The sequence below is a fragment of the Haliotis asinina genome, chromosome 5, assembly GCF_037392515.1.
Source record: "Haliotis asinina isolate JCU_RB_2024 chromosome 5, JCU_Hal_asi_v2, whole genome shotgun sequence".
NCBI classification, from domain to species: Eukaryota; Metazoa; Mollusca; class Gastropoda; order Lepetellida; family Haliotidae; genus Haliotis; species Haliotis asinina.
In genome coordinates, this window is record NC_090284.1 from 43,657,214 (window position 1) to 43,685,022 (window position 27,809).

A 27,809-nucleotide genomic window follows, 5' to 3' on the forward strand; every position below is an offset into this window, starting at 1 on the left:
CATGTATCTCATGCTGGATTATTTTTTCTTTAAAATGCATGCTGTTCCTGTTACATTTTAAGCTAATTTCACTGCTTCGTGACCATATCATTGTGTGTGACATGTTACTTGTCAGTGGTCTCTGATAGCATGTTTCACTTTGTTTCCCGGATGAGTTAACCTCGGTGGAGTTAGTGTGTTAGTAGGGTTGGTGATGAAGGTGAAATGATGGTGCATACATCCTGCACATAATTGATGGGAAGCTGACATAGTCTGTTAAAGGTCAGCTAGATCCGCGATCAGTGCATACAGCCTTCCTGACATTGGATCATATAACGGGATGATTTCCGTAGAATGTGTGGTATATTAGACTTTGTACTTGTTGTATTTGCTGTATCTGTCTATCTGACCAGTGTCTGGTTCATATAATCTGACGAGCTTCCTGTTTGTTTGGTTTTTTTGTTTTGTTTTCAACTCTTGCATCTCGAACCAGGGTCCAGCTTTGCTTGTGTCTCTCGTACTGTATTCCAGAACATTTAATCATCAGTTTATGTTATCTGGGCATGCCTGGGTCAGTATGTCTGACATGCAGTTCAGATCATCAGATCAATGTTCACTTCAAATCATGGATCAGTGTCATTTCAGGTCATGAGATCAGTGTCCAGCTGAGTTCATGAGCTCAATATCCAGTTCAGATCTCAGATCTATTTGAGGCCATTAGAACTATGTCCAGTTCATTCTGCCTGATCAATGTCAGTGCAGATCATCAGATCTATTTCCAGTTCAGTCCATCAGATCTCTCCAGTTCATTGTGTGTTTCATTTCATTTTGTGACCAAGTTTGAAAGATCCCCATACATTATCATAATCATTATAACTGAAAGGGTTGAAATTCAAGGATTTCTTCTTAAGTAGGATTTAAGATTTTAGATTTTCAGGTCAGTTAATTTTAGAAAGTGTTGACAGGTTCTGATGAAACATTTCATAAAGGTGCTGTTGTTTTTCAAGTATGGTGACAATATAGAAGAATGTCCTACTGAAAGTTAACAAAATCACAAATATATCCTTTTGGAACCAGCCTGAACACATCACTACATCATAGCATCTATGAACTTTTACAGGGCACTGTATCACTGTACTTATTACAATGAAACATACATCAAGATGATACAGATTTCACAAGGGCCATGCAAGCAATGTCCATCCTGTCCTTTAATGTACATGCATAACATTCCTATTGCCTTGGATTGCAAGGATTTTCAGTTGCCAAGGAGATTTTCTTGTCTTCGGTTTGACAACTTAACTGCTAATTTCATCTTAAATTAATTCTTACAGAGACCTCCTTGACCTGTATTACTTGCCTCTGAAAATGAAAAAGCTTTTAGGATGTCAGTATCAGGAGGCACTGTCAGATGTGGGATGTTGATTTCACACATGACTGCCCTTTGAGGAGTGCTTTATGGACCTTTGACAGACGTCTGAGTGACACACTGACACTCATTTCACAATATGGAACAAGTATACAAGGAAAACACACAAAGTCAATACAAAAGAATTATCTGGACTAGTCCATTGGGACTGAGCATACAGGGAAAACTGTTGGTCAATACATTTGACCAATCATGCTGCCAGGGCCAGCTCTACCTTGGAGGATAGGTCACCATTGTGAGAAAGGCCGGGTTGACTCATGGGGGATAGCTGACCCCCACAAAGGGGAGATATACAGGGAGATTTGGAGGGTCAGTGGTAAACAGATTCATTGCTGGCATGGAATTCGGCTTGTCCATGTGCTGACAATAGAGAGACAACAATACCAAACAGTCAAAAATCGTGGCTTTATTTCCAGCCAATGTGTTTAAACAAAGCTAGGTGCTGTGCGGCTTGAGGAGCTTGTTCTTGTGGACCAGAGTGTGGAATCTTCACAGACATCAAACAATGAGCTGTGTGCTGGTGTGAAAAGAATTAGAATTGCTTCATTTGGTTTAAGCACTTTGTGCCATGCGGATTGGTTTGGGATCTGTAGCTACTTATCTGTAAGCTTTCACCTGAAAATAGTGACAGTAAATGTGTTATGGTAATGGGTGTAATTCTGTAGGCAATTACTGTGTTGTGGGTGGTTGTACAAGAAATCTGTCTTGAACAACACAAGTTCTTTAAACAACTTTTGGTTCATGATGTAAGTTTATGTCATACTTTGATATTGTTCAGAATTAAGTGTTCATTGGGTCCTTGAGGTTTTCTTCCATAGTATTTCAACGAAGAAGCCCTGAAATTTCTACGCTCCTTGACTTGTTTCCAACATGGCTTGAGACTTTTCTTATTCTCTCCTCCTTAATTGAGGTGGCTGAAATAGCTGTAAACTGTATGTTTATTATTACACTTCTTCAGGAAACAATTAGAGAGGTGTTCATGAAGGTGTAGACTCTTTGCCCCACACAGCAGTCGCAGTGTCATGTTCAGCATATGTGTCCACAGAAAATTGTTCCATAGTCCAGAGGATAATTAACCTGTTTGAACATATGAACATATGACCTTTTTCAGTCAGCAGGCTTGCAAGTCAAGTTTCCCTGCATTTGCCTGGTCAGCTGTATATAACAGGAGAATATTAGATGTGCAGACTTGCCCTAAGCAATTTGCCTATTTTGAGGTATGCTTGAGGCAAGTGAGAGGGTCTTATGGTTCTGTTGCGTTATTTACATGTTTGGGTGGGACTATTAAAATCTATTTTGCTTACATTTATTGTTGCTGAAGAAACACTGAGCTCAAACATTCTGAGGAAAACTTTAATGTGGGTTTTAGTTCTTCAAATGAGCCTCTGTTATCTTTCTCTCTCTCCTGGTAGACTTACTGAATTTACAGTAACTGGAGTCATGATATACCTCTCATATGATGACAGAGCCATTGCAGTAGACTGACATATCTTCATATAGGCTTGGGTAATAATACTCCAGTAATATAAATAGTGTCAGATTAGCTGGAAAACTGTCATCAGTAATTAGTCTGACAGGGGAAGTTTATCACTGCAGGACTGAAATACTGAAGACTATGGGCCAACAGCTAATAAAGTCTGCTTTAAGGAAACTTGTTCTGGTTTTGTGGCTCCCAAGCCTGTAGTTCTGACAGTTGTGTGAAGAGTACATTTTAGGCTTTGTGGTAATATAGAGCTCTGACCTATGACTTACGGCACATCATGCAACAGTACTCTGACATTAGTAGTAGAGTCGTAGATCCCCTGCAGAAAGAGGCCCCTGTCATACAGAAGCACCTGTAGAATGATAAAACAGTATTTACGATGTTTGCAGACTGCGCTACTTATAGAACTGTTTACATATGTTGTCATGTGTGGCGGGAACCAAATATCATGTTTCACTCATGATTTGCACTGTACATGAAGTATCTACAGACTTGACTTAAGAGATATGCAGAGTCAAGGCATGACCTGAAGTTGCCTTTTTTCACTAAATAAATTTTTTTCACCAGGGCTAAAAATATGATATAATTTGGCAACGGAGACATGAGAATCTGTTAATTGTAATTTACTTAATCTGAGTTGTGTCAGGTATACATGCCATTTCTGTATGATTTCTCAATTTCTAAACTCTGTTACTTTGAGTTTGTCAGCTTTGCCAGTTTATAATATATGTCTAACATGATCAGTGATTTTCTGAGTCAAAATCAACTTCTACAACAATTTTCATTGAAGCTTGAATATTCCAGATCTCATTTCATGCCTTGGGTAAATTAAGTCTTGTGACTGAGTAAATATGTGGTACGGATGTCAGATTTTGAGAGGAATTTAAAGAAGAATATCTTTAACATGTATATAGAGACCAGTGTTACAGAGAACTCTTACAGGTATTATGACGACTGATCACTGGTTTTACAGTATTAGTTTGTGGCCAATGTTTGTGTTTGATGTGTAGAAATTGGGTGAACATTGCCAGTATTTGATCTTATTATTCCCAGCACATCTAAGCAGAGATTCGGCAGAGGCTTTTAATCTCTACTGACATTAATCCGTAGATGAGCATTTAGTAAATATTTGTTTTAGATGCATACACAGTTGTAATGGAGGAAGGTAAATATCAAGATTCCTGCATCCATTTTTATGATCAGACCTCCAGTACTAGTTGGCTCCCTGGGACATTCGCGTGGGAATACATGTGAAACATGGATTGGAAGTTGTTGATGTGGGAGAGAGGGAAATAGAGGGGAAAACAGTTTTTGTGAGAAAGGGAAACAACTCTAAATGGACTACATGTCAAGCATGTCCTGAGGATCAATGGCTGTGTGGTAGAGCACATGTCTTTGTTACATGTTTATAGTGGGAGTGCAATGACAGATGAATGATTGCATGTTTGTGATGTTGCAACATGTTTTTCAATGGATTTTTTTTCGGTTTAAGTCGTGATCATCTTGATTATCCAGCTCTTTGGTTATGAGAAATATTCCAGATGTATTCGTCATAATTACCTCTTGTGGTTTGAATGTCATCAGACTAACTGTAACCTCCAAATCAGACTTACTAGTCTTTTAATGACAAGTAATCCTGGCAGCAGCTGGGAATGCATGGAAACATTTGGACTTCCCTTTCCATATTTTGATCATTTATGAGACATTTTTTAAATTATATTTTAAAGTCCATAATGAATATCAAGGGCATGCTGTAATAAATATTAATATATACCAAGTTTCATTCAGAATCATTTTGATTGGCTGTGGCTAAGTAGGTGGTGGAATAAGAGGTCTCGGATGGATCTAGGATACTTGTATATGGAGATCTAAAGCATCAGAGGATCGATGATGTTTATTGACTGTTGTGGATTAGAGTGCATTGAGAATAGTTTTATCACTTCATTTGAAAGTGGAATTTACATCATGCAATTATATTGAGTGAATAGGGTTACTTCCCTTTGTCTGCTCTTGATGGATCACCATATGGTATTCACACATCTTCTGTGAAGTCAAAGGGATTTAGTAGTGTTGTCAGTCGTAACTGTCAGTTTCATACCATGGAAATAATTCTAATTGTGGAGAGAGTTCTGATTGTGCCTGTGGTCAGTTGGATAGTTTGTCTGCCTTAAAAACAGGGGGTTGGTAGGGTAGCCTACTGGTGAGGACTGGGTTTGATTCCCTACATAGGTAGAATCTGTGAAGCCCATTTCTGTTGTCCCAGCCATATTGCTGAAAGTGGCATAAAACCATGCTCGCTGACTGAGAGCAGAAGGTTGATGGTTCAAGTCCAAGCCTTGTCAAATCAAAAGATGTATAATAATGGTCTGGCTCTCCATATTTGTTGACATATAATACTGTGTCTCCATTTTGTTGATCGATGCTCATGCTGTTGATCATTGGATTGCCTGGTTCACTGTCATAAAAGCTGGAATTTTGGTGAGAGTGGCATTAAACAACAAATTATATAAATGCATCTTTGTATAGTTGCACTAACTATGAACAAAATGTTAAGCCCAACTTTACCTTTGCCACTGATTGTCAAAGTACACATTATGAAAGTTTCTGAAGAAACATATGGATGTTTGCTCTTTGTCGATGAAATTGCAGTCAAAATTGTGAGAACAAAATACCTATATTTTCTCTCTCTTTGCAGCATGTCTGCGCTCCACCAAGCGGCACTTATGGGCAACACTGATGTCATTCAGTTACTGTTGGATAGCGGGGCCTCCACTGAACTCCGGGACAACAAAGGTACATAACACGAGCTGAACTCAAACATAACCATCACAATGATGTTACTCTGGGACAATACAAGTGACACTAGCTGAACTTAAACATCATTATTCCTAAGATCATACTCTGTGACAACAAAGGTAACACTAGATGAACTCAGACATTGCCATCACTAAGATCTTAGTCTTTGATAATAAAGGTAATACTAGCTGTATTCAAATGTCATCATTAGCTGAGCTAAAAAATTAAAGATTTAATGAAGTCACAAACTGATTCATCATCAGTGAACAAAGTATGATGAAGGTAAGTCATTACCTCACTGTCCTATTTGTTTTGCTTTTGTAACCAAGATTCAAATCTTTATGTTGTTACTTTCTCCACATGCTTGTGCTGATACATGAAGTATGGAGAATTTCCCTCTGGCCACTGAGGATTATCTTGTCTCATGATCTGACCTCATTAAAAGAAGGTGGAGAAAATAGTATCTATCCCTGAGGAACAGCGATTTGTAGAGTGGTTATTGTTGGACAAGGAAACAGTATCAAAGTTATATCTTTGAAGAGTCTAAAACAAGCCACTGTACCTGAAACGGTCTAAGGATTTTATGGTTAAGGTTAGGCCATGTCAGCATGAATTACCTCCCTTTGATTAAAAGCACCTGTGGTCTTGTTACTAGGGGAACATAGTCTTGCTACAAGCATACAAGCAGCCACTAATTTTAAACCTTATGCTTCATCAGATCTGAATGAATTGGCATTAGGAAATATTATTGCCTTTGTCATATTATCATGATTATTATACCCTCCAAGTATAATAATTTACTGCTTGACAAGTATTAGATGAGCCAGTGAAGTGAATGCCTTTGTAACAAGCAGGCAGGGCAAGTAATCTGGATGAATACACCTGGTTACTGCAGGTAGATTGGCGATTAAGCATGTGCACTACATGCTGACCGTGGCTTGAAATCAGTACCGCTACTGTTTAACACATGTCTCGTAGAACGATTTAGTTCTGCAAAACACCATTATGACACCATTTACACGAGGAAATAGAACTTTTCAATATTTAAACAACAACTTGTTTCCCTCTTGTTTCAAATGGAATGTTCTTGAAGGCATTCCCATATATGCAAATTAGGGTCATTTGTCAGGTCGTGGCTCATCTAATACCTGTCAAACACTAAATATGAGTGAAAGTAGGCTGATCTGTAATAGTGCCAGCAGTGAAGATGTGACTAACATGTAGGGGCGAGGGAGGGTCTTGATGTCATATCTGTGTCCAGATAGGCACTTCCTGTACCACAGATTACAGGGAGGTTACTGAGGTTTGTGCATGAAGAGGAAAAAACTCTCATTTAGTAGATATAATTCCTCATATTTCAGAGAGGCAATCTTTCTTGCAAGTTCCTTTTTAGGGTTTACATGATTGTGTGATATTGTAGGGCAAGGTTTATCATTGTGGAAGTTGGGATATACATTGGACCAATTTTGTATATGTTGCAAAGTGGTAAATTAAATCTCAATGATGAATTTGTTTATATGATATGATGTGATAAAGTTGCTGTCATGAAGCATTTGACATAACCTCCTGATATGGTTGTAGATTAAGATAATATGAATTGACTTAAAGAGATTTTTATTTGTGATAAATGTTCATGCCAAGTACACATGGCGCTTTCATTCATTCCCCTTTTTAACAATAAAGATAATGCTGAAAGACTGGCATGGTGGTGTTTCTCGAGCTGTTTGAAATCCTGAACAGTTTGTTGATGATAACTTTGATGTTGACACTACTATGTTCCTTTGATTAAACAAGGAGCCACCATATAGCTGGAATATTGCTAAGTTTGGCATAAAACTAAACTCACTCACACTGATACATCAGAAAGGTGATCAGATAGACTTTGATGAAGTTTTACTGCCTTTGTGTAAGATCATTGAACATTGAAAGAGAGCTCTTCATGCTTTTAAAATGTTCAGTGTAGGAGGTGTACAAGAGACTGATGAATGTTACAGGCTTGTCCATGCAGTACAAATTATCATTAGTAGTACATGGACCCACAGGATCTGCTTGATATGAAGAAGCACTCGACTTGGCTAAATAACGGCCATAGCAAATTTGATTCACATCAAATTAACTTTAACTTTAATTAAAGTTTCTTTGCCTGATAGTTAAATGCTTCTGTTGACAGGCATGATTCCCCTGCACTATGCAACATGGCAAGGGAAGTCGGAGCCAGTCCACATCCTGCTACAGAAAGGGTCTCCAGTCAACCTGCAGGCAGAGAATGGGGAGTCCCCTCTCAGTCTGGCTTGTCAACATGGCCATGTAGATGTGGTGAGTATTTAGAGTGATAAAACAGAATCCTAGTACCTCTAAATGGAGGATCACACTGAAATGAGAAATGAGTACAACAGTGACTGGGACGATTACATGTCATTACCCAGCAAGTGGGTATAATATCAACCACCAGTTTAGAAGGCACAGATATGCCAGTCTTTCATGTTATAGCAGAATCATTAATGACTACGGTATCAAACAACTTCACTCACTAACTCATAGGACTAGACATCTTCTGCAGCCATTGTGGACATAGGTGTCCGATGAATGAAGAACAGAAAGACTTTCTATGAAGATGATTGTTTGATGTTCAGATGAAGGATCAGTGAAGGATATGGATTGTGGGGACTATGATGATAGCATCACATTTGGTCTCTTTGAATGAAGGACACAGAGTATCTCCATGAAGATGATTGGTGTGCATGTGCAGGAGCATAAACAGTGAAGGATATGGTTCAAGGGAATTCTGGAGAAGGATGTGTCCCTTGAGTTCATGCTTGCCAGACTTTTGGTGACAGTGTTGAACACTCATTGTTCCACAAATCTTTGTGCAGCTTGTAAATTTATGAAGTTGGTCACCTTCATACAGATTTTTCTGTGATGATTGCAAACTCACTGTGGCAAAATATATGTCTGTTGTTGGCACCTTAAGTTACATGGAGCTCTTGCTTGTCACACTGAAGACTAAGGTTCGATTCTCCACATGGACATAATGTGTTAAGCCCATTCCTGGTGTCCAGTGCTGTGATGTCGCTGGAATATTGATAAAAGCAGGGTAAAGCCATACTCACTCACCTGCATGGAGCTCAACTAGATTTAGAAGTAGAGTGGGCTTAAGCTATTCAACTGTCTCAGCGAACTGTTGAGCGCAATCCCCATTTAAGACCTGCTCAGTGAAACATAAGCCCAGGAAAGTGTACCCCCGGAGTGAGGTAACCTGTCAGATGATATGTCACATGTGGATGATGTCTGGAGTGATGCACATACTTTTAACAGTGAAAGTTCTCCACCTTGCGTGAAGTAACTCTTTGTCAATTGAGGTGTAAACAGTGAGATCAAACCCCAAACCAGAGATCCATGTCCTTTAGTGGGATTACTACTGCTGGACTTGAAGTGGTTCAGGACACTCCAAGGATGATAGTAATCCTGCTGATGGGACAGAGCAGGTTGGAGAGAGCTTCAGGGTAACCTCCAGTTGATGAGTGTTGGCTTGTGTTTAGATAGCTGGTCTTGACAGCTTGCTTCAATATTTGGGTTTCCAGTGTATAAAAACATGGGCATATACTATAGAAGAAATGGGTTAGTGGATTACAACTGTTATATGATTTATACCAGTGATAGCTTAAGGTCAAGAAGTAAAGGGTCATAATGATTCACTGTCTGTGTTACTCTACTGCATGAAGGAGCTCACCATTTTATAAAATGATTTCCACGAGATTTTTTGGGGAGAATTAGTTCCCACTTATCACATTTAATGCAAACATATGGATCTGGATGATGACACATGACAGTGTGTGACCTGGGTGTAGTTGTCCTCATGCAATCTACCACTTGCTGTTGGGGTAAACATTTCATTTAATGAACATCACTGTTATAAAGTTTGGGCAGATTCACTCCCATAGGTCTTTCAGATATGAATTATTGTGCCTATCATGAGTGGGTATGATGTTATGTCACTTTTGGCAATATTGGAGCATCATCACAGCAAGGGATCACAGAAATTGACCTCACACATGTACCCACGTAGGGGATCAAACCCAAGTTTTTTATGTGTCTAACCAACACCCTGACCTTTAGGCTATTATGAACATGTTTATTATGAACACTGGTGAACAAGTCATGATCGTGTGGCCTCAGTGAGTTGGTACCTTTAGAACAAGGAATGCGAGCCCAGGTGTCGAGAAGGAAACATGGGCATTCACTGTCAGAAGACAGACACCTACAGTGTCAGGCCTTGACAACCTTTAGTCAGGTCAGTCTGAAGTACCAGCAGGTCATCTGTAGAGTCCCCGGGTCAGCAGGAGTGCCTGCTTCACTAGCTACTGTCTGGTGCTGGCATAATGTTTGTTTGTACTCGAGACATACTCCATGTGTCCTTGACAGTAGGAGACTTTGGCCTTGATGGTATTAATCCTGTTATGAAGTCATTGGCCTATGTTATTGTGGATTAAATATTCAAATGCCTTTAAAATTTCACATATAATATTTTTCGATAACTGAAATTGTCAAAGAAAGGTTCCTTCATGAAAACCTTTTGTAAGACATATTGCAACATTGTAATCTCCACAAGTAGATGCCCTATTTCTTCACTTGGAAGGTTGGAATTGTAAAATAATCCATACATCAACTAGATTTTTAGGTGGGACATATGAACATTTCACATTTCTGTGGGTGATCTGGTATATTTTATGTAAGTTATCAACATCATAACTCTCTGTGGATATATGGTTTGAACTTTGGCATTGTGTCTATCAAATTCTTATTGAGTTATTCATATGTATGTTATTTGCGAGCTCTTAACACTTGTATATTTATTTGTGATGTAAGAGTACACCCTTCCTATCCTTGCTGAGAGTTGAAGCAGTGTTTAGAAACATGTTCCTTACCTTGCAGACCAATCTGTTGTTGCTGCACCATGCAGACCCTGTCATGGCCACCAAGGAACTCAAAACACCTCTGGATCTGGCTTGCGAGTTTGGCAGATATAAGGTAGGTGTTATTAGACTGGTACATGTAAATTTCTAAGGACATTATTTTCATTTGATATAACGACTAACAGAGGGTTCATGAAAGATGGAATTTAACCTGATGGCAAAGGGTTAATGGAAAGTGGAGTGTAGCATGGTGGCAGGGTGTCCAGTAGGAGACACCATGGCTCTTGTCTGTCTAGCCCAGAAGTGGTTAAAGGTTAATTGAAGTGGAGACACCATAGGTCTTGTCCAGCTAGCCCTGAAGTGGTAAGAGGTTAATGAAAGGGGAGACACCATGGGTCTTGTCCCACTAGCCCAGAATTGGTAAAAGGTTATTGAAAGTGGAGACACCATAGGTCTTGTCCGGCTAGCACAGAATTGGTAAGAGGTTATTGAAAGTGGAATGGATCATGGTGGCAAATTATCCAATGGCAGCATGATCTCTGTAGTACCATGAGTCATGTTCAACTTGCCCACATCTCTTTCTTACTTACTGCAAGGACTAGATATTGGCAGCATGCAACTAGTTCCAGCATATTATGTGTTGTTCACTGGTCACGAGGGATGCATGGCTTGATGTACCCTCGATGTTTGTTTATGTTCCCTCAGCCTTAAATGTAATTCACTTGTAAGCGGGGTTCTGAGGTTTCGGTAGACAATGTGAAACAAAGATAGGGAGGGATTTCTCCACTTCGATGGTTTTACATTGTCTACCAAAACCAAGGCGTGTATTCTCTAACATATACACTGTCAGTGATGGATAATTGCAATGTAGATGATCATTTAATGAAGCTACATAACAATAACTGAAGCGTATACAAAATCTATTTAATGACAGTAATTATAAATGGAAAATTCAAACTCACTGCCTTTGTCAGCCCTGTGGCTGTGTGGTAGAGTGTCTTTCTACAGATCTGTGAGTTGCAGTTCCAATTTTGCTAGGGAAAACATTTGCACTTTGAGCTTAATCTTGAGCAATATTTTTCAGTTGATTTCAAGCACTCATATAGAGTTAGGAAAAGATGATTGCAGAAAGTAAAACCTGGAAAGAGGTCTTACTAATGAAAAGTGTAACCTGGGAAGAGGTCTTTCTAGCGAAAAGTAAAACCTGTCCCTGGGAAACAAACACATCAAATGCAGTTATTCTGGAAATACAAGACATGACCACATATAGTGAGAAGCACACTTCAGGTTTATATAACCAAACTAATAGTATTGAATGAACCAACACAGAAGATGTGTATAGAAGGTAGTGGTAGTGTTTAACTGAAGGGTGAGTACCCTGCAGTTACACTGACTGCCCTGTATGAGGACATGGGGATGGTCTGGTTTCCAGATACTGCTAGCTGTAGACCCACATAAATGCTTAGTGCTCCAACATTGTGGGTCAAGTGTGCCGCTGGGACAGACATCAGATCAGTACATAACATTATGGTCCTCAGAGATTTATCAACACCATCACTTATGATGTGATCATGGTATATAATGCCTTTTCTGGTGCTGATATGTGTACATGTTTACCTGGCTCAAGATATATCCTTTATCCTTTGATGTAGTAAGCTAACGTCTAATCTTTGAAATCAACATATTTTACAGAAAAATTGATTACTAATAAAGGAACCCTGAGACCTGACTTTTTGTCATAAACTGTGGTAAATTAGATTGCATGGGCTTTCTTGGATCTATTTGTTTCAAGATATTTATGACAGGCTCCAAAAATGTGAGAGTGAGTGAGTGAGTTTTTTAATACCACTTGTAGCAGTGCTCCAGCAATATCACAGTCGTGGACACCAGAAATGGGCTTCACACTTTGTACACGTGTGGGGAATTGAACCTGGGCCTTCTGGGTGATGAGCGAATGCTTTGAAAACTAGTCTGCCACTCCTCAGTAAACCATTAACTTACCTTTACCAACTGATGCTTTTTACAGCTGGTTTTGGTGCCTGCTGCTGCCGCCTGCTTCATATCATAGTTAAAATGCAAGTAATGAACCATAGGTATAAAAAGTTCTTTGTAACTGAACTTCACTAATATTTGAGTTCCAGAGTATTTACTGGAGGTCTAAAATAGTGTACAAAGCATTGTTCAACCCAACTCAACAGTGGCTTGCCAACACACTAATTTATGTTGGATATGGGACAAAACATATGATTAAAAGTGAACACTGCCAACGTAACCGAAACAAGGGAGATAACCTTGTTGGACTAGTTATCTCCCCTTTACCTCAACTCATCTCCCACCCGCACCTTTTCAGGGAAACAATCAATTCCTGTCATTATTCACCTTGACTTTAACACCAGAGTTGTGTATCCTGATGCTGTGTTAAAACACATAAACAAACTAATCAGTTTCCCTGGGGTCAACTTGTCAGTGATGGACATAAGTATGTGGAGGGAGCACCTGTCTGTGTCCATCTCCTCATCATCACACCATCTACCTGCAGTGCTGGGGCTCTGATGTTAGCTGTCATGCTCACTGCAGGTCAATGCTACTAACAGAAGCTATTTAGATTTCATATCTGGCAAAATGGCTACAATGGCAAGAACAGTGATTTCCGCCTGTCATCATGCAGTCTACCTGTAATGGTGGCCCAGCGAGCTGTCAAGTTCCTTGCAGGTCAATGACACAAACAGAAGCTATTTAGATATCTTCTCAAACAAGAGTGGTAAATTGGCAAACAGTATTTCATGAGAACCAATGCTTGCTGATTGAAGTTGGACTTCCAACAGGTCATGTTTCAGTGCTATCTCAGAGGAGTGGAGAAAATATATGGATATCAAGCTTCTGTATTATGATAACACAGAGGTTGACATCCATAAATTTTCTCCTTTGTGTGTATCATTTCCAAATGACATTCATAGATGTCAGTCCTAGAGGGACTCTCAACTCGTATATCCTCCTTATAGGGACAGTATGTGAAACGTGTGAAATATTGCTGGCATGATGGGGTAACCAGCCTTAAAGTGACTAACCAGGTTCAAATTTCATTAGCTTAAAACTGTCACAGTTTGTTTGGTAACAGAGCTTCTGGTTGGTTAAATGACAAATTTCACCCAGTGAAAACATGATTGTTATACAAGATGTGACATTGACAACAGCAGTTCTGACAAGCTGAAAGTGTTTGATGATAATGTCACAACACCAGTTTGATGAAGCGGAATCTGATTAAGATCATTTAGAAGCATGTTTACATCATCACGTGATTGCAAATTTGATATGGCTGTGCAGGGCGATGTGTCTTGTTTTTTTCGCTGAATATTTTGTCATGCCTCATTCAATTTTTTTATGACTGCCATGATGCAAATTGGATATTGCTGCTTGTAACTTTTATCAGCAAACAAACAAGCAAGTAAAATGATAAAGAAACAGATTCAGGAAGATTTAGACAAATCTGTAAATAAAGATTCCCAGTACTGGCAGATAGAAATTCATCATATCTGTCAGAAGTGAAGTAGTTTTTCTCCAATGTCATGTTTTTAATAGACATTTTTAGATGTGATTGATACCTAATATCAGTATCCACCTCGTCTCTTAATGTAAGGTTAATAGAATCATGATAAAGTCGAACAATCCGGAAAATGTCATTTATGAAACGAAAACTACTTTAATCTTATCCACGAATCTGTTGGAAGAATAGAAAGTTGAGTCTTACATGGTGATGCTCTACAGAAGTGGGAAGTAGGTCTGTGGAAAGTAAACAAAACCTTGAGTATTGTTTACGGACATCACTCTGTTGAGGGGCTTAACACTGCAGGGGCTCATTTATCTGTCACCTGGGAATGTTTGGACATTTTGCAGCAATAAATCTTCTTTTCAGCTATGTTGTTGTAGATTACAGAGTATATTTAAGGAAGGGGAATGAACCAAGTTTATTGTTTGTGCTTATGTCCATTTAGCCTATGTTGATGTGATCACTTCTGTAGCTTCTTAAAGGTGTTTGAAACCTGTTTTCTGTGAATGATATCATCATGTTATGAATGGAATGAATGATCTTAAGGAGCATTTGGTTTGAAGGGCTGATGATAAACATGTTTTGGCTTCTGGATGTTACAAAATTGAAATTTCGATTTAAACTATTAATTAAGTTTTGATGAAAGAATTGATCAAATACATTAGGGTTGTCTCTTGTATCAGTTAACTGAGACATGTATGTCTAAGTTACTGAAGAAATGCTGGACACCCTGTACTGTTTTAACAGCTCAGTGTATGTGTACGTTTAGTCTAGTGTACATTTTGTCATGATGGAGCGATAGGGTAGACGTGGTTAAATTGTTCACCGTGCCAAAGACACAGGTTTGATTGCCCACATAGGTACATTGTGGGAGGCCCATTTCTGGTGTTCCCTGCTGTGGTATTGCTGGAAGGTCGCTGAAAGTGGCATAAAACTATATTCACTCCCTCGCTCACTTGAGTCGAGACGTACACTTCTGTTTGGGAGTTATTCCTATTCTATCTTCATTCACGTGAAAAAGGAGGATATTACATGAATAATAATTACATGAAACACAGAAACCAACACACACAACCATTTTTTTACTTGTTTTAATGATGTCAATGTTGCCATATATCCAGGATATTATCATCCAAGTGATGCAAGTGTTTTGCCTTTGACTAGTTTGTGACTGAAGTGTGTTTTTTTTGCAGGTGGTGGAGATGTTGTTACGAAACAACCTGTGTCTAAAGCTGCTAGAGGTGAATGAGAAGGATTTGGGAGACAACAACCAGACGACATGCATGCACCTCGCTGCCAGAAATGGCCATGTTGACATCATCACGTAAGTGGTAGATACTTGGTGCATCAGTCTTTCAGTTTCTGGTGAATCTTTCCTGAAACTTGCCTCTGAAGAGTGCCAGTGATCTGAAGAAATTGGTGTTGTTTCATTTTTAAATTGGATGTTTTAAATTTCATTTGTCGCGAATACTAGTTCACCTTGGCCAAACAGACTCATTACTGGTAATCATATTAGCTTCCTTTTGGAAAAGTGTAATTCCCGTTGGGCAGTTACTACTGAAATTTGCTGCAGACATGGGTCCAGGATTTCAACCACTTGTATATATTCCCTGCCACCCTCTGAGGATTCTTTATAGCTAAGGAAATAAACAAATTATATCTAATAACTTTCTCAAATTAATTATTGTTATTTTGCTACTTCAGTAAATACTACTTCATAAACTATCAGTGAATGCATGGATTAAATATATATTAGATTTCGTTCTCTCCTGAGTGTTCACCCTCCCATCCATGTTATGGATAGTTGCTCATTATAAACCTTCTGGTATGTTTTGCCAAGCCTCCAACTTAAGGACCACCTTGACAAAGAAAAGCTGAAACACTGAACGCTTGTGAAACATGACCCCATACAGTTTGCGTCTGCTAGTGGGTAGATAGTTTTCTGGTCTTGTTCTTGAGGATTATGGCAGTGGCCAGTCTTTCATCTGAAGTTTTAAACACTTTGTCACTAATTACATGGATCAGTATGCCAGCCATTACAGATTAGAAATCATATCAAGTCCTTTAGTAATCTGTCGTATTATTGCTGCATATTTGGAGGCTTTCATCACAATTGTTGTTTATCATGTAGTAGAGTAGTGAAGTAGAGGAAACACCCAAGGACATCTGTTGGTTCTCAAGATATCTGGTAATGGTCAGCTTGTAAGTGTTTCATATCATCTTGTCACTTGGCCTCCATTGGTGCCAGATAGACTTAAAGGCCAGAAACATATCGGTCATAAAGCTATCTGCAGTTCCAGTTCCCTGGACTCCATTCCTGTCTGGCCTGTGAACTTACTATCAGGTGTGGATCCTCCAAGAGTGTGCTAATGCGTTAGACATACTGTTATGCTGGGACCCAGCTTGGGTGGCAATGGTTCTGCTGTGTTAGGTGAACTAGTGTATGTATGTATGTATCTATGAAGTATGTCAGTCAATGGAAGATAAGTGTAACAGGTAGTGGGATGGAACGTGATGAAGTATCAGATATGTGGTTATTAAGCAGTGGGGGTGCTTCAACTGGTGAAAGACATGGTGATACAAGATAAGTCAAGACAGCATATTCTTGTAGGTGTACATATTTGGTTACGCGGTATGGATATCCAGTCGTTCACACCTGTGAAGATCTGGGTTAGAATTGTCTTCAGCAACCCATGCCTGTTGTAAGAGGTGACTAACGTCATTGTATCCCATTTGTGTAGATCAATGCTGATGCTTTTGATCATGGGATTATCTGGTCCTAACTTGATTATTTACAGCCTTCCGCCATATAGCTGTAATATTGCTGAGTGGAGATATTAACAACAAAACAACCATCCAACCAAACCCAGTCATTCAGCATACCTCACAATTCCTTCTCGTAGACTTGATTCTCTACTTGGTTACAATGTCTGAAATCCATTCATTGACATCCTTGGATATTGCTAAAAGCAGTGTAAAACACAGCCCACTCACCCAATGACTTTGCTGTCACATGATTCTCTTCTAATGGTTTTACTTTGGGTTTTTTGTTGTTGTTTTTTAACAAACACCCACCCAAAAGGAGTTGATAGAGCTGACCTCATACGTAACTCACAACCAACCCACCTTTATGATTAATTTAGTTACTTTGAGAAACTACTTTTTATTCAACTTAGTCTACACGTTTTGGGTTAGAATTGATCTTCCACAACCCATGCTTGTCCCACTATGATGTTGATGACTGTATTGTGTGGTCTAGACTTCATAATTTACAGACCGAATCCATAGGGCTGGAATATTGCTGAGCATGGCATTAAAGAACAAACAAACTTTTGAGAGACAAAGCAAGAAAGTATTTTTGAAGTACATATTTGAATAAAAGTGAGTGAGACTGTTGGGATTCACTCTACTTTTAGCAATATTCCAGCAACATGGGGCACCAGAAACAATATGTCCATGTGGGGAATTGAAAGAAGGTCTTCAGTGTGTACATTCAATCAGTACCTGTCCAAACCCTGAGCCTTGATGCAAGTATTCATGCTCCTTACATGGCTTATGTCATCTCCACAAGCCATATCGTGACCAGCACACTAGATAGGATATCACAAACTCCATATAGCCTTCCTCAGCGCCCTGGTTATTAGTGGAGCATCCTTTTTCCTGCCTGAGATAGCTATGTTTATTATTTCCTTTCGATAAAAAAGGTCAGGCTGAAAGAAGTTCACCCAGGATAATTTTTTTTGGCAAATGTTCCTGTATTGAATATTGACATTCAGGCATTGCAGTAAGTGGAGCAAAGGGAGGATGTTGTGATTGGCGGGTAATGGATGTCATAACCTGATGTTTGTGGAGGAAGCCTGTACACACCTGTCTTGCACTGCCGGAAAAGGCACATGCAATTTTCTCTTTGAAATTTTTGTGTCGACTTCCTGAAAAATGGTTTATTGCTGATAAGATGGGGTAAATGGAACAGAACCTGAAGTGTTTCATACTACAGTAGTTGGGATATCTTTTGGTTTCTTCTTTAACAGAAAGCACCTGGCGTAAATACTGAATTTGTGTTGATAAATGAATTGATGGAAGCTAAATTGAACAGCTGTTTCCTATCCTTCCTGTATTTCTGATATTATGTCCCTTTTTACTTTAAAAGAAGGAATGTCAGGTCTGTTTTACAACTCAAAGGTGGGATGGTGGTGAAATGATATAAGCGGTGGGAAACCCCTTCCCCCTCCCTCTCTCTCTCACTCACTCACTCACAGGCATGAGTCAAGAAACACAGTGCACAAGTACTACATATTCTGAACATCTTTGTCAAAGTTATTGAATCTGTTTCAGGTTATTGCTACAAACTGGAATGGATATCAACAGGTCGACACTGAACGGCACATGTCTCCACGAAGCAGCACTGTATGGCAAGATTGAGGTGGTCAAGTTGCTGCTTGATGTGAGTATGGCAGCTGTATATGTTTGGTCATTTTGGACTGCGCCATACGCCCACTGAAATATGAAATGACAACATCAGTGGCCTTTATGTCTGGTATGAAGCCTAAATCGTCCCAAACGATTTAACACCCGTGCCCTAATAAAAAAAGATATTGTATTTAGTGACTAGTCTATGTCACCATGTTTGGGCTGCATTGGTGACATGGGTAGAAATCACCAGTTCCTTTTCCTTCATCTTCAGGTTTGTCTGGATAAACAAGAAGGTATTTCCATATAAATATCCGTAAAAGTATGGATTATCCCATAATGCATGCTTCTTAAGTCCTCAAGTTCCTGTGATGTGATAGTTTTGCAGACTGGATTACCTGACCCAGAGCGCTTGCTCTGCCCACTGCACTTCCAGTCTACAACAATATAGAACAGACCGAATATATCAAAATATCATGCATGGAAGTTTTTCCTGATTGCACTGCACATGACTACATACAATGATAAAGGGTCCACTCTAAAATGATCCTTGTTGTTGCAGTCAGCATTGTTTCCAGTTATCCAGTGGGTTGTTATAAAGTCAGACCAGGAAGTGGTGGATATTATGAACAACACACCATGCCACCAGGATAAGATGACATTTAGTCGAGTACCATGACCACTAGTACCATTAATTCACATCGGTTCTTGGAACAAACATTGGTTACTAGGTACCAACTCTTACCAATCACAGATTCCCCACATGGTATTGTCCTCTGTCAAGTAGCATACACTCATGTCACTTGGCAATGCTGCCATATGACAGTTCTGTGTGTTGTTAAATTAGTGGCCATCCCAGCAATATTCATCTCAGTCTCAGGAAGATGTCGAGTGTGTTTGGTCCTAAATCAGACAGACCCATGCATGGCTAAAAGGAAGGACACCTATCCAGGGTCGAGCAGCATATATGTGTCATACTGTATTTAGATGAAGATCATATCTGGCTGATTTCTAAGTCTTCGCAGCTTGTTTGATGGAGTTGTATGCTGGTTGTTGACTCGAACTGTAGTCTGTTTTCTACCATCAACACTTCATTTAACAGCAGCTTTGCTGTGTTTTGGGACTTGCCCTCTTCCCACTTTGACAGAAGTGATGTAACTGTTGTTACTGTTGTCTTCTAACGTAGACCTTGTTGCAGTTTTCACCCATCTAACATCTGATATTCAGAAAGGCCATAGCTGTTGTCAGTATCAAGGCACTTATTTATCTTATTTATCTCATGCCTTAATGTCTGGTCTGACTGAAAGATGAGGCACTAGATAGTATTCCATTCACTTCTACTGTGAAAATATATTGCCCATTCACCTCAGGAGATGCAGAGTTAATTCCCTTGGTTTTAGAGAAACCTGTGATCAAGGATTATATGATTCAAACTGATTATGTCTGTTGGCTTGTTTCTTGGCATTCACCAAAGTAAAAAAATGTCCAGGATTTTCAATAGTTCAGGCTTACATAGCACATCAAGCTGACATGCCTTGGCTTGGTAAATACCACTTTCTCTCTCTCTGTCTCTCTCTCACTCACTCACTCAAATTAACAAGCATGGTGATTACAGTAACTTCCAGAACTGTCCATGTACTTGGGTATTTAAAGAAAATGGCCTTTTTACATTGTCTAGCATTGCAAAAAGTTAAGCTAGAAAATCTGGATTTGATTAATTGAAGTCTGGCTATGGTTACAAGTAAATTGCTTTCCAGTCTCATAACACCCCCACATTTCCTTGACTTCCTACCTGCATGGCTACCATCATGCTTCAAAGCTACATCGGCCTAGTTTTTAGGGAGAATTCACAAGTTTGTAAAATATCCTGTTTACAGGAAGAAACTAATGGCGAAATCATGTCAATCACCTGCAAATGTGTGTTACAATATGAAAAGGTTGCAACCTCCACAGGTGGTTGATATTACTGAGGATCCGTCTACTCTCGACTGACAAAACAATAGATGTGAACCCTCCATTCAACCACCTCAGTAAGGCTTATCTGTTCCTCGACATGGCTGCCATATCTTTCCCTGAGGCCAGTGATGCGCAGATGCCTTCTGTTAGGACCACAGATCTGTCATGAGCCTTGTTCATCTAGACAGTAGTAATAGATAGAAGGTATTTCACTCTGTATGAACCTGTGATACATAGTATATTCATGTCAAGTCATACATGGGTTAGCTTGAGAGCTTTAATGGATGAGCTTATCATCACTGATAAGGTGATGGTGTCTTCTGGAGTCATCCTTTAACAGGTGTCTGAGTACACTGGAATAGTCTCTTTTATATGAGTTATTTTTCAATACATACTCATGGAAACAAATAATGAAAGTACACATGTTCCTTTAAACTTTCCTGGGTTTCTTCACTTGTACTTTCATCTGTTCCCTTATTCATTTCCATGAGTGTATTATTGAAGTGCCATTCATAGAATGTAAAGTACGATCTAGTGATATTTGTTTTAAAAACTTAATTTTCTGGAATATTGCTATACTATTGCTTAGCCTCTGAATATATTTTTGGTTGTAACAAACAAAACCTATTTAAATTGAAAAGGAGCCCAATGTTGACCAGAGATTCAGAACCTGGGAAAATCTAGACTTGCTATATTTAGAGCCTTAGCACTGCCGGGAGGGCTAGGCTGTGGGGAAAATAATGTGGTTCAGGGACTGTGAGACAGACAGAGTATTGCATCCTACTGGAAATTGAGAAAAAGCAAAATGAGGTACAGTTCATCCTATTGAATGCAGAATGATGTCTGTTTCAGTCATCAGCACTTCTGGAAACAAGCTCTGTCATTAAAAGCATATTGTCTTCTTTGCCATCAGTTAGGTTCATCATAGTTGATATAAGTTGAGTGTAAACAACAGTCTTTCAGCAGTTTTTGAGGAGATGGGATGGCCTAGCGGTTTAGGTGTTTGTTTGTCACACTAAAGACCTGGGTTTGATTCTCCACAGGGGCACAATGTGTGAAGCCCTTTTCAGGTGTCCTCCACCATAAATGTTGTTGGAATATTGCTGTAGGTGGTGTAAAACTAAACTCACTCACTTAGTAGTTTTGAGATGGTAGCTGATGGATATTTTTTCACAGTGAGTTCAGCGCAAAATCTAGTTTTCATGATGGGTTTCATAAATTGTTGTGATATATAGAGGATACTAAATGACCTTCCGTGTAATACCATTTTATTGAACGAGTTAATGATTCGGTATGAAACGAGTTTGATACTATATCTTTAACGAGTTTAATAAAAATGGTATTTCACAGAAGCGAGTTTAGTATTCTGTTTATTACTTGCCAACATAAATTGACAGAAACTGCAGCGAAATAGACCACAGTGTGAGGACTCGCAGCTTTCTGTGAGTCAAGCAAGGTCTAGTAAAATTGCGACATTAGCATTGTGACGTCACAAGTTTGAACCATTTTTACATCATACGTCAAGTGGTATTACACTAGTGTAATATTGCTGTAAAAATATTACACTGCAGTATCTTCAACAAGTAATAAATTGTTATGATGTTTGCACTAACATAATAATAACAGCCCCCAAATGAGATGTTGAAACGTTTAAACAGAAACTAAACCTACAACTTAGTTAAGTCTTTAAGGACCCATCACAAGTTGATAGACATCAGTGAACACAATCTGATCACAACTAATAAAAACTATTCGACTTTTTTGTTCTCAAATGTAGATTTTTTCAGTGTTTTGACAAGACTTCCCAGATAAATTACATGTATCCATTTGGAAGTGCACCGAATCATCTACATATAATCCCTGTGAAAACGCACTTCTAAAGCTGGAACAAGCCAGAGTAAAGGTGTAAGATAGGGAAGATGAGAAGAGGTATGATCAGGTTTGTTGCGGAGCCAGATGAATGCTAGCCATTCCTGCACGTGCCAAAAAACACATACGGTGTGAAGAGAGGGTCACAGACACAATGAAGGAAGATGTATCACTGAACCGGCACTCTTGATATGTCATGGCCTGACATTTGTACCCCACAACCTTCCTATCCTACCCCATGAATGTATGTTGCAGCACAGGATGGTGCATTACAATACATACAAAATAAAACCGAAAACACAAGCATCAGGTTGGCATTATGTCCCCACCCCAGCACTGCAGCTTTTTTCTGCCATTTTGTGAAAAACACAAATAAACAGTCCTGGTCCCATCATTCCTCTTCCTCTTTTGACCATTTGGTTGGAGTGTCTGGTTGGCAGGTGATGGAGATGTCAGTGGTGTATTGACATCTCATCTCAGCTATTGACACAAGTCTTCAAGGCGAGTGCGTTTGCTGCCTCCAGCATGGCTTCAAATAGGAGGGGAATGGTAATGGCTTCAGCACAACCACACGATGTTGGGGCTCGTTTACATGAGTAATTTACTCCGCCTTAAGCGTTGGTTAATGGTCTGTGGTGGATCTTATGCTTAACAGGTGTAGTTTTGGACTATTTCATCTTGATTTTTTTAGATTTTGGAAGATATGTTTAGATAGAGGTGATTCAGTTGTTATTGCTCAATTAGCATATCTGGTTCCTCTTTGTAGTAAGTGAGATAACAATATATTGTCAAATCTTGTGTAGGGTGATTTGAAGTTCCATACCGAGGGTGTTAATTCTACATTTCATTATAATTTTTATGTTTTGATGTTGATCTTATCCTGTAATAAGTGGTGAAAGTCATGAAATTACGTCTGCGATTAATCAGGCATCTTCACACATTTTGTAATGACAGTTGTTGCATCTGTAATGTCATTTCTCTCATTGCACTCAATCGAAATGGTAATAAATTATTGCATCTCTTGTAAGTTCTCAAATCTGTGGTAAAATGTCTAGCAGTGCCCTACAGGTTCTCCACGGACTTTAAGTGCACAAACAAACAGTGGCAGCGAGATGCTGCAGGGTTGTATATTTCTCTGTGTATGATCACCCCCTGCCTTATCCCTGACTCGGTGCACTGCAGGCATATAAAGACAACACGTGATAACACGCGTATTTGTCAGTAGCACAATGGGGAGGGATGCTATTAAGCTTTTATAAGTATGGTTAAAACCTCAAGGTCATTTAGGGAGGAATAGAATCATGTCTGTGTTGTCAAGGCATATCTGCTTGGTCTTATTCCATATCTCTGTTTCCTGATAACACAAAGCTGTCTTCCATTTTCAACAAAAACAACTTGTTTGTTTCTTGATCTCTATCATATTCTTTTTAAGTTACTTTTTAAAATCTTGAGGATTGCTCACAATGTTTTTAAATGGTTTCATATTTTCATAATTTTGAAAATAACATAAAGTAGGTAATAAAAGTCTACTTTCAAAAAGCTTTAATTTTTCTAACTTCAAAATTCACATAAATTCAGTTATCATAACTCACTTTCAAACAGCTTTATTCTTTTCTTCACGTCAAGATTCTAAAAAAATTAGTCATCATAATTCACTTTAAACTTTGAGTGTGTAAATGTTTTTGTTGTAATCTTTTCCTTTTCTCAGCAGTGTAATATATGATCTCCTCTGTAACCAATAGAAACATCCCAAACAGAAAGAGACATATATAAGTCCACAAACATATGGTCTGCAAAGCAAAGCAACACATGTACACATCATCAAGCAGCATGTCGTATTTGCAGGCTACAATGGGTAAACAGGCAAGGTGTTAGCTGCTGACATAAGTACTGAAACAGGCTGCAGCTTTCTTTCATCTTGCCCACATATAGTTCACTAATATCACTGGCTCTTCCATGTCATCTAATAACAGTTATCCAACCCCTCCCCCATGCTCATCTTTCATTAAGACGACCTTTCAGGTGCCTAGATATAACCACCGTTTTTTATCTCCACTCTGGGGCTAGTCGCATAGATATCAACACTCACCTAGTAGCATAAGCAGACCCAAGCCGTTTTGTTTTTTGAGATGGTCGTAGTTATTCACCAGCGTAGGGTTGGGGTGACTCTCTTTCTCTGAAGCCAAAGGTGGCTTGGCCGTTAGTGGGCTCTCCGGAATTCCTGGCCAAATGTGTCTACGGATCTTTTAATAGGACAACTGGGAATCTGTGGTGTTCAACTTTTGGAAATCTGTATTTGATGTGTGAGCTGGCAAGCTGTGCTCAGCTGTGACTGAGCTGCACATTTTGAGGAGTGATGTTTTATCAATGAAGAAATAAGTAGCTGTTGAATTTTTATTTGTGTTTTTGGATAATTGTTTTGGTGTTGTCTTCAAGTGGATGTGTTGGTGCCTTATGTGCTTAGTGCTACATCCTGTCTTTGAGTTGGAGGAACTTATAGCACTGTTGTGCTAGACTGGATCAGACAGCTTGGGGCATGGTTATCTGATCTGACAGATATCCTGTTAGAATCATGACACCAACCCCTTTGGTCATGGTTTTGAACATACTTGAAGTGGATATCTTTAATTCTGTTGAATCCATACTTCCTTTCCGAAAAAGCATTTCACGTAATTGATCAATGTTTTCAAATTTGAAGATACCTGTGTGTTGTTTCAGAGGGAATTGATTACAGACATAGCTCTGTTTAGTGTACTGTAATGACACAGGTAAAAATCATTGGATTTGGTTAGCAACGAAGGAATAACCTCCCTTGAGGATGAAGCTTACCTGAAGCACAACATCAAATATGCACAAAGAAAATAATATCAGATCAAGGAAAAACCTTTACCAACAAATCAAAGTCACCATGCTGGCTTTCATCAATATATATTGGGAAAAAGCAGCAGGAACAAGTGGAAATTGGATTAATACTGTTAACCTAATGGAGAACCGTGTTTAACCAGTGTAAGAGACGGAGCATGGTAAACCACATGCGTAGATTGCAGTCAAGGATACGTATGACAGTAGACTGCTAGTGGGTACCTCATGACATCCAGCTTCTGACGGGACACCTAGCTAATCAAAATGGCGTTCAAGGACCATCATCACTCGTTTCTCAAGAAGTGTGTGGTTCCGAGACCAAAGTACCTCCGTATTAAGATGGGCACGGTAAGGTTTTAACTGCATTGGTTAGCACAGTTGCTTGTGTAAAAGACTGAGGAATTCTTTGTATAGTTCCAACAGTTATCAGCTGCTGGTAAATATATGTTGTATATGTATAACATAGTATATGTGTATATACACCATGAGGAGTTATGCAGTCATTGGTAATTATTAACTCTGGAAGAACTACATTTTTTGCATTATTGATAGTCAAGTCTTCTGCTCAACTGCTAAGGTGTGAAAGATGCCTTTAATGACCTTGACTCTCCGTCAAGAGTTTCTTGACCGTTAACGTGAAATTTTTGGAAATAACATATAATGAAACTTTTTTTTTTAAACTTGTATGTAGCATCTCACTATTGGCATATCTTTAATTTACTTCTGTGAGATGATTTTATTGCCTGTTTGCCCATTTGACAACCAGAATGTATATACGTTTTGAGTTTTCACTTTTATGCTAATCTGAACATTAGCAAACACAGGTAATTTCAAAGTTATGTTTCTGTCTCTTCAGTGCATTTGACATGTAACAGTTATACATTGGTTAAGTTACTGGAAATGTAGTGAACTTACAGCATTTTATCTGCAGAGTAACTGACTGATGTTATTAGTGGAGTCATTACAATCTTTTCTCTTTTGTTTTTAAATATATGTGTTATTGTTGATACATAGGTCTCATATATTTTCCTCCATTCGTTACCTTTGTCACTTCTAGTTCCATCCTAGTTCATGTTTAGCCTACTATCTGTGCAGATGTTCTGTCAATATCTGTATTTCTGTTAACATGGCTAACAAGTAAACATATGAATATCACATTGTTATTACCTGATGTCATAGCAGATCAGAAAACTGTTTAATGTTATTGAATGGGAATTACCTGTATAGCCTGTAGTCAACCCATCCCAAAGACTCCATGGTAAGGGAACTTGTTTATTGCCTCTCCAGATATCACATGCTAGGAGTGGATAAAAGAAATTGTTTTCTTCGTATTGCTTAATTTCTTGTAGGAGAGGAGACTTATTCTAAGCGATAGTGATGAAGCTTAACCGTCTACCCAATACCTGGTGTGTAGGGAGCAAGGCATGACGTGTGATGAAGATATTAATATTCTCTCAGCACTTGTCAGTATCCGGACCAGAAATAGAGTTGTTTTCCTAACCTTGTGAGCCAGCAACACCCAGCCCTGCTAAAGCCAACACAATATTGTGTCACTTCCTTCTCACAAACACTGTTTACAAGACCCATATTTATGTAATATCAGAAACTTGCTTTCAATGAAATTCATCAATATTGAAATCTTAAGCTGTGAAACATGTCCCAGGGTTAGAATCAACATGAACAGCTGTGAGTGAGCCGTGAGACCAGGCTTCATAGCTTCAAGTCAACATACCCTCACCTGATGTAATCCCAGCTGAAATATCAGTTTCCTGTACCCAGAATTCAATAGGTTATCCAACTAGACAAGACTGCAAGTAAAACTGACATGTTCTGCGTTAATTTTGTGAAGCATTTATTAATTGGATCCCTTGATGATATGTGAGACAAAAACAGTAAGTGGGAGCAGTGGGGTAGCACATTGGTTAAAGTGTTTGCATGTCACACTGAAGATCCAGGTTTGATTCCAGCAATGTGTGAAGTCTAATCAGGGTATGAAACTCGCAAAAATGTGAGCTACACCATGGGGCTGGTTAGATGTAAAACGTGCCAGCACTCACCAAAACTTACCTGCCCACAAAAAAAAATATACTAATTTATTTAGCATGATTAAATTAAACTTGTAAAGTAAACATAATGTAAATTTTAACCCCACCGTTGGGCAGGTGAATTTGAGAATCTGGCAGTCCATGCTGAAAACAACAAATATTAAATAAATGAAAAAGGTACGAAGGTTGCTTGTGTGTTGTGTGCATTATGTAATCTAATACACATGACATAGAAGTAATTATTCTGGGCTTTTGAACAAGTGATTAAACTGGTCGTTATTTTCTCATTGATCAGTTTCCCACATGGACTAGTATGTAACTGTTTTTTGCTGGTGTCGACAAGTGTGACATTACTTGAAATGTGCAGAAAACAACACATTCACGAGTTTGTGCACCGTTTGGTTTGTGAGAGCTAGAGATACTGTGTAATTGTAGTTTTAAGCCAAACTTAGCAACTTTCAATCTATACTTCAGCAGCCAGTAACTATTTCAGCCTGGTTTGGTCTTACATGCAATGTAA

At 38.9% G+C, this 27,809-nt stretch overlaps 1 protein-coding gene across 1 annotated transcript in view; it reads left to right on the top strand.

Moving 5' to 3' along the window:
• Positions 1-27,809, top strand: part of LOC137284553 (caskin-2-like) — a 220,385-nt gene that overhangs the window by 72,845 nt on the left and 119,731 nt on the right. The window contains exons 3-7 of the mRNA XM_067816399.1: positions 5,587-5,684; positions 7,858-8,003; positions 10,620-10,715; positions 15,341-15,471; positions 18,483-18,591. Coding sequence (XP_067672500.1) covers positions 5,587-5,684; positions 7,858-8,003; positions 10,620-10,715; positions 15,341-15,471; positions 18,483-18,591 — 580 coding nt within the window. The remainder of the gene's footprint in view (positions 1-5,586; positions 5,685-7,857; positions 8,004-10,619; positions 10,716-15,340; positions 15,472-18,482; positions 18,592-27,809) is intronic.